At 41.8% G+C, this 11,471-nt stretch overlaps 1 protein-coding gene across 3 annotated transcripts in view; it reads right to left on the reverse strand.

Annotated features, from left to right (window-relative positions):
* SEPTIN8 (septin 8) overlaps positions 1–6,019 on the reverse strand; it is an 88,711-nt gene extending 82,692 nt beyond the window's left edge. For 2 of the 3 annotated variants that reach the window (XM_060240512.1, XM_060240511.1), the window contains exon 1: positions 5,697–6,014. In XM_060240512.1, the coding sequence (XP_060096495.1) occupies positions 5,697–5,726 (30 nt within the window). In that variant the 5' untranslated portion in view covers positions 5,727–6,014. Of the gene's footprint in view, positions 1–5,696 lie in introns of all 3 variants that reach the window. The other variant, XM_060240510.1, reaches the window with a different exon arrangement.
* Between the last annotated feature and the right edge of the window lie 5,452 nt (positions 6,020–11,471).

Genomic DNA, 11,471 nt, shown 5'->3' on the forward strand with positions numbered 1-11,471 from the left:
GAGTGTATGGCTCCTGCTGAGAGAGGAAAATCAGGGTGGACACAACCCCCTCGCTGTCTTAGGCCTTCTCTGGGGAAATGGTGCATATGAATTTCTCCGGGTTTGCCGTCAGCTTTGGAAGAAAACAAAACATTACTGGGCTTCTGTGTATTGAGCTGGCCTTGATTCAAACAGGCTAGTAAAAGTGCCTGCCCACCTTGCACTTTTGAGTGTTCTGCAGGGCTTATACTGACATTGCTTCTGCAAAATAAATAAATAACCCACCCTGCTGGGATTCTCTGGTGTGACATTGGTTAGTCCTCTTGGGTTTGCACTGCTGCCACATTGGCACTAGGTTGTGTTGCTGGGCACTACTGTTCTGATTCTGCTGTTTTTGCAACTCTCCTCCCACTTCCAATGCAGATGAGTGACAAGTATTTCCTTGTCATTCCTTCAGCAAAACCTCACAATAGAACTTAAGCCTTGGAACAGTACCGTAGATTTAAACCTACACTGATTCCATCCAACTCAAGTTCTGGTAGCAATTACACAGCATGCATCCTATCATCTATTCTCCTCATGTGAATTACATTTTGGATCCCCCCCCAGTGATACCACACATGCTAAAATGTAGGCCCTGCTTAGTTTTTGTTTTTCACACTGAGTGCATCAAACATTAATACTAGAACAATTTTCCCTCTGAGCTAATTGTTCTTGATAGAAATACAGTAACCACTGAGCTCTAGCTTTTGGCAGTGTTTCAAAAAATCAACATGCTACTGGAATACAAATGGTTTGAGCTTCCTGCTCTCTAAACACAGTTTATTTTTGTCCTATATATAAACAAATAATAGTTGTTGTGTGGTTTTAGCACCCACAATGGACTGCAGAATGTTAAAAAGCAGCTGCCCCCATTTGGTGTTACTGCAACCATTTTCATACTTATGTTACAAGCTATAAAAGGCCACAATGAAAATTAAGAAGTGGAGAGAATGTCCATATACTGCAGATACCATGTGGGTGCCATATAGCTGTGTATAAGAGACAGAGGGCACGCTCTTATTCCTGGGGTTCCTGGTATTGCAGTTTAAGCCACCAAGTGGTGGAATTTGCCCTGACTGCTAGAAGGTCCCCAAGATTCTCATAACCATCATTTATAGAAGTGATGGAACTGTTCACAGAACATTTACAGAACTGTTCACTCAGAGTATGGAAAGGAATACCATTGTAATAGTGACTACACCTGCCTCCTAACCCAGTAACCCAAGTTGATGGAACAGAAGGGCAGACTCTCTTCTCCATCTTAATCTATGCCAAATTTCAACCTGTTTACTCCCTCACTACCTCCAACATATTAGAAACCAAGATAATCTCCTTTTCTGCCTGGTTTTCCCCACAATCATTCCCTTGGTCACACTGGAGTGCGATATAGAGATAGAACATGTGTCTCCCCTGCCGAAAAGCAAAGTCCACAAAATGTACTAACTCACAAAATTACAAGCCTGATTGCCCACACATACATGCATAATTCATTGGTTGCCTGAAAGGAAAAAAAGAAAGAACCCACACTTTTTATCACACTTCCTTGTGTATATTAATTCTTATGCACCTCAAGCAAGTGGACATGCACTACTTACAAGCTTAGAACTGGTTTCTGTATGGTATTCCAGCAATCTCCCTACGCTATGCCTTCTTCAATCCCCACATTGTTGTGTTTTCCACTATGGATCGGTTCAGGCATTACCTCCATGGAAAGCATTACTTAAGAAGGCAAACTGTGGAAACCACACATAGCTCACCACTAGCATTGAGAGCATACACATCTTGTTCACTGGGGGCATTTGTCTTGGATACAATGGAAACGGTGTTTATGTACAAGTAGTAAATTTTACTCTAGGCACTCATTGCAATGCTCTCCTTGTGATCCCCCCCCACACACACACTTGTGCCATTAACTGCTTGTGTACAATGGATACTTTGTACAATGAGCTCTTTTGGCACTGAAGACATCTACTAGAACCAGACCCATGAGCAACATTTCCCCAACGCTCTTGCTGGTAGCTTCAAGATCCTTCTGCAAAATATCACTTTTCCTCAAATCCACTCAAATTCCAAGGATTCCAGAAATATGACATATATTGTTTGAGGAATCCCAGAACATTGTAACTCTTTCAGTTCACAGCAACAAATCTCTGCAGGGCAAGGAGGCATTTCTGGAGTAGTGTGGAAGCGATTTCCCTGGGAACTAAACAACCTTAAAGTAACAATCACAGTAGTGCTAGTTTGCATCCTTTTTGCTGAAAAGTTAGCAACGTTAACTAGTTACCTAGGAGTGTCAACTATTCTAACAGTGCGTATCCAAACATCTGCAAAATCTGCCAGCCCTGTAAACCAAGGGAGCAGATTCACAAACTTTTTATCCCACTTTTACCCCATTAAGCTGCCCAAATAGCCCAGCTTAGCTCAGGCTCCTTCAGAGTCTGGGAGTTAAGCAGATAGTATTTGGATGGGAGACCATCAAGGAAGACTGAGGCTGCTCTGCAGAGGAAGCCAGTGGCAAGTCACCCTACTCATCTCTTGCCTGCAATGCCCCATGAGTCATTGGGGGTCACCATGAGTCAACTGCAGCTAGATGGTGCATTCTTCTTCCCCCTGTCCCTTGATTAATGGGATGAAGCTCAATTGAAAACACAGACTTTGAAATCCAAATCGATATATGGGCAACAGCTATAAATAAAACATGTGTTTGCTCATTTCACAACCTGAGTACCATGTGGCTTTTTCCACAGGATAGCCCAAAAATTAAAGTGAAAGAGAACATGTTTGTGCCTGGTTGAAAACATCATCCATGCCTGGCTGAGAAATGAACAATAAGACAGAAACAGCTTTGCTTTCACCAAGTTTAATGAGCTCATGCAATATACACAGCCATACACAATGTATATGCAAACAGCTGTTTACAATATTCTGTCTTTTCTTACCAGGATCATAATCAGCTCTTCCAGACTCAACCTATCAAGATATAGAGTACTCTCCAAATTTTCCATCTGACATTTCATGCACACAACAAAGCACAGTTTAGTGTGTGCTTTCTGAAATATACAAATCAACCTTTAATTGGGTTTACCATTCAAAGACACCCACAGTGTTGGCTCAGAGAGCCATCCCTCGCTTCTGTCTTGTTTAGATGCCAACATTTGCACAATTAAGGATTTGCATTGGCCGAAGACATCTGGCAATTCAAACAAAACATTGGCTGTGTTCAATATAAGAGAATGGTGGACAGAGATATTTGACAAACAACTTTTAAAAAAAATTCTGGAAGAGGGAAAAAACAACTGCTTGTTTTAGTAAACATCACACAGGATTCATCGAGTGAGTATATATAGAACTGGTGTCTCCCAGGACTCTGTACAGTGAAAAACACCCCATTCTATCAGAGGGGTAAATGTAAAATGAAAGAAAGGGACTGTATAACTCAGCTATTAAACTACACATTGGACATTAAATTTTATGCATCCATCTTTGAGACTTCCTTATCTTGCACAAAACCACACAGACTTCTGAAGAATCCCAGAACTCACAGATTTTAGGCTACTGCTGTTTGCCCTGTGTAGCTATAACTTCAGCCTTAATTCGATATGATATAGAGATTGATGTACCAATATCAGTGCAAATCAAAACAGTGCCATGAGTAGCCTCATTGGAAGTTTTATGTGTTTACTTAATTGACACTCTGACTTTCTCCCAAGTGGAGTCTCAAAGTTACTTACATTGTTTCCCTCTCCTTCATTTTTTTCCTCACAACAACCCTGTGAGGTAGGTTAGGCCAAGAGGGTGTGACTGGTCTAAGATCACCCAGTAAACTTTTACGGCAGAGAGGGATTTGAACCTGAGTATTCCAGATCCTACTCTGACACTCTACACACTATAGCACACTGGATGGAGAAATAAGTTATTCCTATGATCTTGTTACCTTATGTCAAAGGGGAAACAAATTAACCTTAGCATAATTACAGAATCAAGATCATAATCACAGCCAATCAATATTATTAAACGCCATCATCAAATAGAAAAGCTCACTTCAGCCACAGTTGTTTTTGTCTCTCTCATTGTAAACTTACTAAATTCACAAGAACATTTTGTGTATATGACAAGCACAGCAACATCTCTGCAATTAGTAGTGAGCTGATTTCTCCTGATAATAATTTCAGAGGAGTAGCAATGCTACAAAGCAAGATAACACTGAAGTCCAATGGCACCTTAAACACTAACTTGGTTTCTGTTCAGAAACAGGTTTCACTTCTCCCTTAAACAATTTTTTTTTTAATTAAAGGGAGAACACAACATGAAAATGCTGCAGGATTCATCCAGAAATACTATGTTCTCCCCCATCCCTGGGTTTCCTCACTCACTATAGATGTTAACAGCTCAGCATGACCCATTCACAGATGTTAATCAGGTCTGTTTATCATTCTTGTCCTGCCACCTCCCTTAATTAGATTTTATGCTTATCCTACTCTGCCCATCTTCTACAGTTATGAAATGATTTCTCTTAGAGTGGTAATTGTTTTAAACTGGCATCTCTTTGTAACTTTCCTCCCATTCCCACTTTCTGTTCAATGGAAATGTAAAATATAAATAAATCTCATATGAATAAACACTCGATGTGTCTGATTACCTGAGCTTTGACTCACAGTGGCGATGATCATGCACACTAAATAATGCACTTTCAATCCACTTTCCAACTGGATTTTACTGTTTGAACTGGCAAAATCCAGTTAGTGGACTGAAAGTGCATTATTCAGTGTGTGTGATTGCAACCAAAATCTTATGAGAGACTAAATGTTATTAGTCCTTAAGCTGCTACTGGATTTCTGTTTTCAGTTTAGCTCAGTTCAGAACCTTTAATGGCATAATTTTTTGTTTTATTTCTTCTAATAATCAGCCTTCCCCACTACCCGCCAAGCAAGCATTAAACACATCCGTTTCCCTACCAAGAGGAGCCTCCTTTTAAATTCAGACCACCCTGCTACAAATGGGGTTTCTTTAAATCTGAAAGCTTATTGCCACAACACCAACACACTCTATTTCCTCTGATGGACCATTGTTTTTAATTAGACTTTCCCTACATAAGACTAAAGAATCTTTTGCATAAGCTCTACTGAACTCAATGAGACTTACTGAAGAGTAAAAAAATATGGAATGGGTACCATAGTTACCACTGGAGAAGCTCGGTGGCTGCTTATGCCTGCTGCAGAGCCCAAAGCAACATGAAAGGGGGGAAGGGAACCCAAAGGAACATGTAGATATTCTACATCTGGACAAGAAAGACACACAGAATCACCAAAAGAGACGCGCACTCTCCGAAAGCAGCCCTTCCTGGGAACACACAAGTGGCAACCGCATTCCTGAGTATTTTGGAGTATGCCTAGGCGAAGGCTGTTTTGCAAGAGAAGGCGACTCCCTTTCACAGAAGATCCCTGACACTGAACCGCGTCCCTCCCATGAGAAAGGAATGTAACCAACAGCTCGGACACAAATGGAGACCTGTCCCTAAACTTTCCACAGGAAAACCATTTCTTTTTTTACCTCCCGCCCTACCCCCGGCCCCCCAAGCTTCTAAGACTCAGCCTCCCTGCTTGTTTCGTGGAAATGTGCGTGCTGTCTTCGCCCTCGCCCTCCTGCAAGAGGCAAACCCAACTCCTGCTACTCACAGAAAAGCGCTCTAGGTCCGTAGTGGCCATGGCTGGAGAGATCCAGGGAGCAAAGAACAAGGAGGTCTTCCTGCAGATCTATGGCCCTCGATCCGTCTTGTAAAAACCTGCTCTCGTCTCTGGATTGATGCAAGTGAATGAATCCAATATGGCCACTTCCTGGAAACTCCCCCTGGCAGGCGGCTGAGGAACGCGGGGCGCCGCCCTCGCCCTAAGCTTTGCGGCTTCAGGAGCACTTGGGGAACCCGGCTCCCTCTGCAATGAAAGCCTCCACTTATCTCGGCTGCTTTGAGATCCTCCACACGGAGCGGAGAGGAAAAGATGGAATTGCCTGATTGCAGCTGCCCGGTATTCCATGAGAGGGATGCTGGGAACTGTAGTCCCACACTCAGTTGGGCCGCTGTGTGGGTAAAGGGAATTTTGGTAACTAAAAAGAACAAAAAAAAAACCCCACCACCACCAATAACAAAATAAGTTTCTTGTCACAGCTCTCTCAGCCTCACCTATCTCACAAGGTGTCTGTTATGGGGAGGTGAAGGAAAAGGAGATTGTAAACCACGCTGAGACTCCAAGTGAAGTTGTTGGTTCAGTCGCACAGTCGATTCGAACTCTTTGCAACTCCATGGACAAAGTCATGCCAGGCCTTACTGTCTTCCACCATCCTCCAAAGTCTGTTCAAATTCATGTTAGTTACATCAGTAATGCTGTCCAGTCATCTCATCCTTTGCCCTCCCCTTCTTCTTTTGCTTTCTGACTTTGCCAGCATTAGGATCTTCTCCAGTGATTGCTCCCTTCTCATTTGGTGGCCAAAGTATTTGAGCTTCAGCTTCAGCATCTGACCTTCCAGGGAACAGTCAGGGTTGATTTCCCTTAGGACTGACCAATTTGATCTTCTTGCAAGTCCAAGGGACTCTCAAGAGTCTTCTCCAGCGCCATATCTCAAAAGCATCTATTCTTCTGTGCTCGGCCTTCCTTATGGTCCAGCTCTCACAGCCATACATTACTACAGGGAATACCATTGCTTTGACTATACAGACTTTTGTTGGCAGGGTGATGTCTCTTCTTTTTATTATACTGCAAAGGTTTGCCATAGCTGTCCTCCCGAGGAGCAAACGTCTTTTAATTTCATGGCTACAGTCACCATCTGCAGTGATCTTGGATCCCAGAAATGTGAAGTCTGTCACGACTTCCATGTCTTCCCTGTATTTGCAAAGGTTTGCCATAGCTGTCCTCCCGAGGAGCAAACGTCTTTTAATTTCATGGCTACAGTCACCATCTGCAGTGATCTTGGATCCCAGAAATGTGAAGTCTGTCACGACTTCCATGTCTTCCATGTATTTGCCAAGGACTCATGCATCCAGATGCCATGATCTTAGTTTTTTTGATGTTGAGTTTCAAGCCTACTTTTGTGGTCTCCTCTTTCACCCTCAACAAAAGGTTCTTTGGGTCCTCTTCACTTTCTGCCATTAGAGTGGTGTTACCTGCATATCTGAGGTTGTTGATGTTTTTCCCGGCAGTCTCAATTCCAGCTTGTGCTTCATCCAGGCTGGCATTCCGCATGATGTACTCTGCATATAAATTAAATAAACAGAGTGACAATATACATCCTTGTCAAATTCCTTTTCCTGTTCTAAACCAATCAGTTGTTCCATATCCCATTCTGATAGTTGCTTCTTGACCCTTATACAGGTTTTTCAGGAGACATGTGAGGTGGTCTGGACTCCCATCTCTTTAAGTACTTGCCACAGTTTGTTGTGATCCACACAAAGGTTTTAGCATAGTCAAAGAAGCAGAAATAGATGTTTTTCTGATACTCCCATGCTTTTTCCATAATCCAGCGAATGTTGGCAATTTGATCTCTAGTTCCTCTACCTCTCCGAAACCCAGTTTGAACTTCTGGTAGTTCCCAATCTACATACTGCTGAAGCCTAGCTTGTAGGATCTTTAACATGACCTTGCTGGCATGTGAAATGAGTGCAATGGTGCGATAGTTTGAACATTTCTTGGCATTACCCTTCTTTGGGATTGGAATATAAACTGATCTTTTCCAGGCCTGTGCCCACTCACTGTTGCGTTTTCCAAATTTATTGACATAATGTGTGCATCACTTTAACAGCATCGTCTTTTAGGACTTTGAATAGCTCAACTGAGATACTGTAATCTCCTCTCGCTTTGTTGTTAGTAATGCTTTCTCAGGCCCATTTGTCTTCGCACTCCAGGATGTCTGGCTCAAGATCAGCAATTTCACCGTCATGGTTGTCAAGGACATTGAGATCCTTTTTGTATAATCCTTCTGTGTATTCTTGCCACCTCTTCCTAATCTCTTCTGCTTCTGTTAGGTCCCTACCATTTTTGTCCTTTATCATTGCCATCTTTGCATGAAACATTCCCTTGATTTCTCTAATTTTCTTGAAGAGAATTCTTGTCCTTCCCATTCTGTTATTTTCCTCTATTGCTTTGCATTGTTCCTTCAGGAAGGCCTCCTTATCTCTCCTTGCTGTTCTCTAGAAATCTGCTTTCAGTTGGGTGAATCGTTCCTTTTCACCTTTGCCTTTCGCTTTCCTTCTTTCCTCAGCTATTTGTAAAGCTTCTTCAGACAGCCACTTTGCTTTCTTGCATTTCTTTTTCTTTGGGATGGTGCTGGTTGTTGCCTTCTGTACAATGTCATGAACCTCCATCCATAGTTCTTCATGCACTCTGTCTATCAACTCTAGTTCCTTAAACCTATTCTTCACTTCCACCATATATTCATAAGGGATGTGATCAAGGTTAAACCTGAATGGCCTAATGGCTTCCCCAGTTTTCTTCAGTTTAAGCCTGAATTTTGCCATGAGTAGTTCATGATCTGAGCTGCAGTCAGCTCCAGGTCTTATTTTTGCTGACTGTAAGGAGCTTCTCCATCTTTGACTGCAGAGTATATAATCAATCTGATTTCTGTGTTACCCATCAGGTGATGTCCATGTGTAGAGTCGCCTTTTAGGTTGTTGGAAGAGGGTGTTTGCTATGACCAGATTGTTCTCCTGACAAAACTCTATTAGCCTTTGCCCAACTTCATTTTGTTCTCCAAGGCCAAACTTGTCCATTGTTCCAGTTACCTTTTGACTCCCTACTTTGGCATTCCAGTCCCCAAGTGAAGGGTGGGGTATAAATCCAATCTCTTCCTCTTCTTCCTCTTCTTCTTCTTCCTCTTCTTCTTTCTCTTCTTCCTCCTCCTCCGCTTCTTCTTCTTCCTGGATCCACCCTCTGCCTCCACTTGACAGAGCAATAAGGGGGAAATGGGCAAGGGGATTCAGGATTGTGCCAATGCCACAATATCATTTCTAGTGTGAACTGGAAATTACACAATAACTTTGGCATGGTGCTCTAGGATTCACTCAAAACTCAATTGTTAAACCAGAGTTTTTGATGGATCCCATGGTATCACATCCAATCTGCGCTGGAAGCAATATTGAGGAGTCAGACTGACACTGGTCAGGTTGGTCCTCACCTCCTCCTGCCAATCTCTCACCAGGTGCCAACAATGGACTAGCACCTTAGGCAACTTATCCCTGCTGAGCATCCTCTCCTCCCCAAACTCCAGCCTCCTCAGGGATCACCCCAAATCTCCAGAAACTCCCAAGCCACAGTTGTCAACCCTGTCTGCACAAACGAACACATCTGATTCTTAATAAAACAATATATCATCCAGGAAGGGGATCTGACTTGGAGCCTCTGCATCTGCTGTAGTGTTGCAAGGAATCCTGGGTATAATTCCCTGCCCAACTGAGAATCACACATTGGGAACTTGTTCACATATTTCCTTTTAATATAAGATATGAGTCCATTTGTTGAATATGAAACACCTTATCTAATGTAATCAACTAACCTAAACAAGTGTCTACTTGTTAACATATATTAGGAGTTGTGTTACACAGAAGACTTATAAGCAACCCAAAAGTCAGGTTTAAGGAATGTCACTCTACTCACTCATCTAGAATACCTCTCTGTTTTTATAATAGTACTGTACTCTTTCCATTCCACGTAGCTGCTCTTTGAGAGACAAAACATTGGTAATGATTTCTTTAGATATTTCTACAACGACCATTTACCTCTTAGATTCAGGTGGGGCAGCTATGTTGGTCTGAAGCAGCAGAACAAAAATTGAGGCCAGCAGCACCTTTAAAACAAAAACAGTTTTATTCACAGTATAAACTCTCGTGTGTAAGCACACTCCATCAGATACAATGAAATAATTTCCTCAAACTTTACTTATAGGGGATGGAGTGGGGGGTTGCTATCAGGAAGGGACACTTAGAATCAAGATGCATAAGTGCTGGCTGATTATACCTGAGTCTGGATGCAAGAAAGATTCATAAATGGCAATAAATTAGCATACAAAAGCACAAGAGTTAACAAACATATGTGGGAAGGAGGTTTGAGTCCAGTAGCACCTACAAGTCAAATAAAGTTCAATTATGGCTACAAGAGAGAACTGAGAGACTTAGTATTTACACTCCTTCAGATTCAATGACATTTCCTCAAATTAATATTACATTTGAGATTTCCTCAAATATTACAAACTGGGGGGGGTGTGTGTGTGTGTGTGTAGTTGCCAGGAAGAGCTACTACAAGTCAAGATGCCTAAGTAACTGAGCAATAAATACAGCTAAGATTGGAATAACGAGAACTTTTTCTTCTGGGGGAATATTCCAGAACAGAATTCTGGAACCTCTAGGTAGAAACTAAAAATTCTCAAAAAAAAAAAAATGTCCAAAAGGTCATTAGGGGCACCAGGGGAGTATGACAGTCTCAATCCAACACACTATGTTAAAACACTGTCGCTTCAAGGTCATCATTCAGCAGTAGGCACCAATAGCAAGACCTGAGGAAAGAACTGAGGAAGTTGGTGACATGTCTAAAGTCTGGAAACTCCTTTAAAAGTAGAGGTAACAATTAAGTCCATAGTGCATGAAAATTATATTGTTTCAAAGAATCCCATGTGTTTCTCCTTCATTTCCTTCTTGAGAGCTACGGCACCTCTTTTTCCGGAAATAAAGTCCTGGGAATAACATATTAAGTAAGGCATGTAAATAGCGGTAAATTGGTATATAGCTCTCTGAAGTTTGCAAGAAATTGTCCATACATATTTTTTCAAATGCATGATTTACTGATTTATACACATTTATGATCGCCAGCCTAAAAACAACATTTATTCCCTTTTCATTCCTGATCGGTTCAGGGTACTTCCAAATGTCACTAGCATAAAAGAGGAAGTGCATAAGGAAATACTTCTCTGAAGAGGCACTTCCTGATTGGGGTTTATTCTTCCATATCTGTTTTGCTGATCTTCTTGAAATAGCAGTGATCAAAATGGGGAACACTTACCAAAGTGATTTGTGAGTAACGGAAAGTTTAATTCACTTACAACCTAGTAAAATATGATGACTTTTTAAAAAGTCAGTATTGGTAGCCATGTTAGTCTGTCTGTAGCTCTAGAAAACAGTAAGAATCCAGTAGCACCTTAAAGCAGGATTGGGGAATCTTTTCTGCCAAGAGCCGTTTGGATATTTATAACATCATTCGTGAGCCATACAAAATTATCAGCTTAAAAAGCAGTGCTCTGCCAAGGGAGAATGATTCAGGCCGGCAAAATTAATGCAAATAATTGTTTTTCTATTTGAATTCACATGGGGAGAGTCTAATTCAGCACACACACACACACCCAGATCCGCCACCCTAGGCATATGCCTAGGTCCAGGCATATTAGACCGCATCCCCTAATATTAGCATATTAGG

This window comes from Heteronotia binoei, chromosome 5 (genome assembly GCF_032191835.1).
Source record: "Heteronotia binoei isolate CCM8104 ecotype False Entrance Well chromosome 5, APGP_CSIRO_Hbin_v1, whole genome shotgun sequence".
Lineage (NCBI taxonomy): Eukaryota > Metazoa > Chordata > Lepidosauria > Squamata > Gekkonidae > Heteronotia > Heteronotia binoei.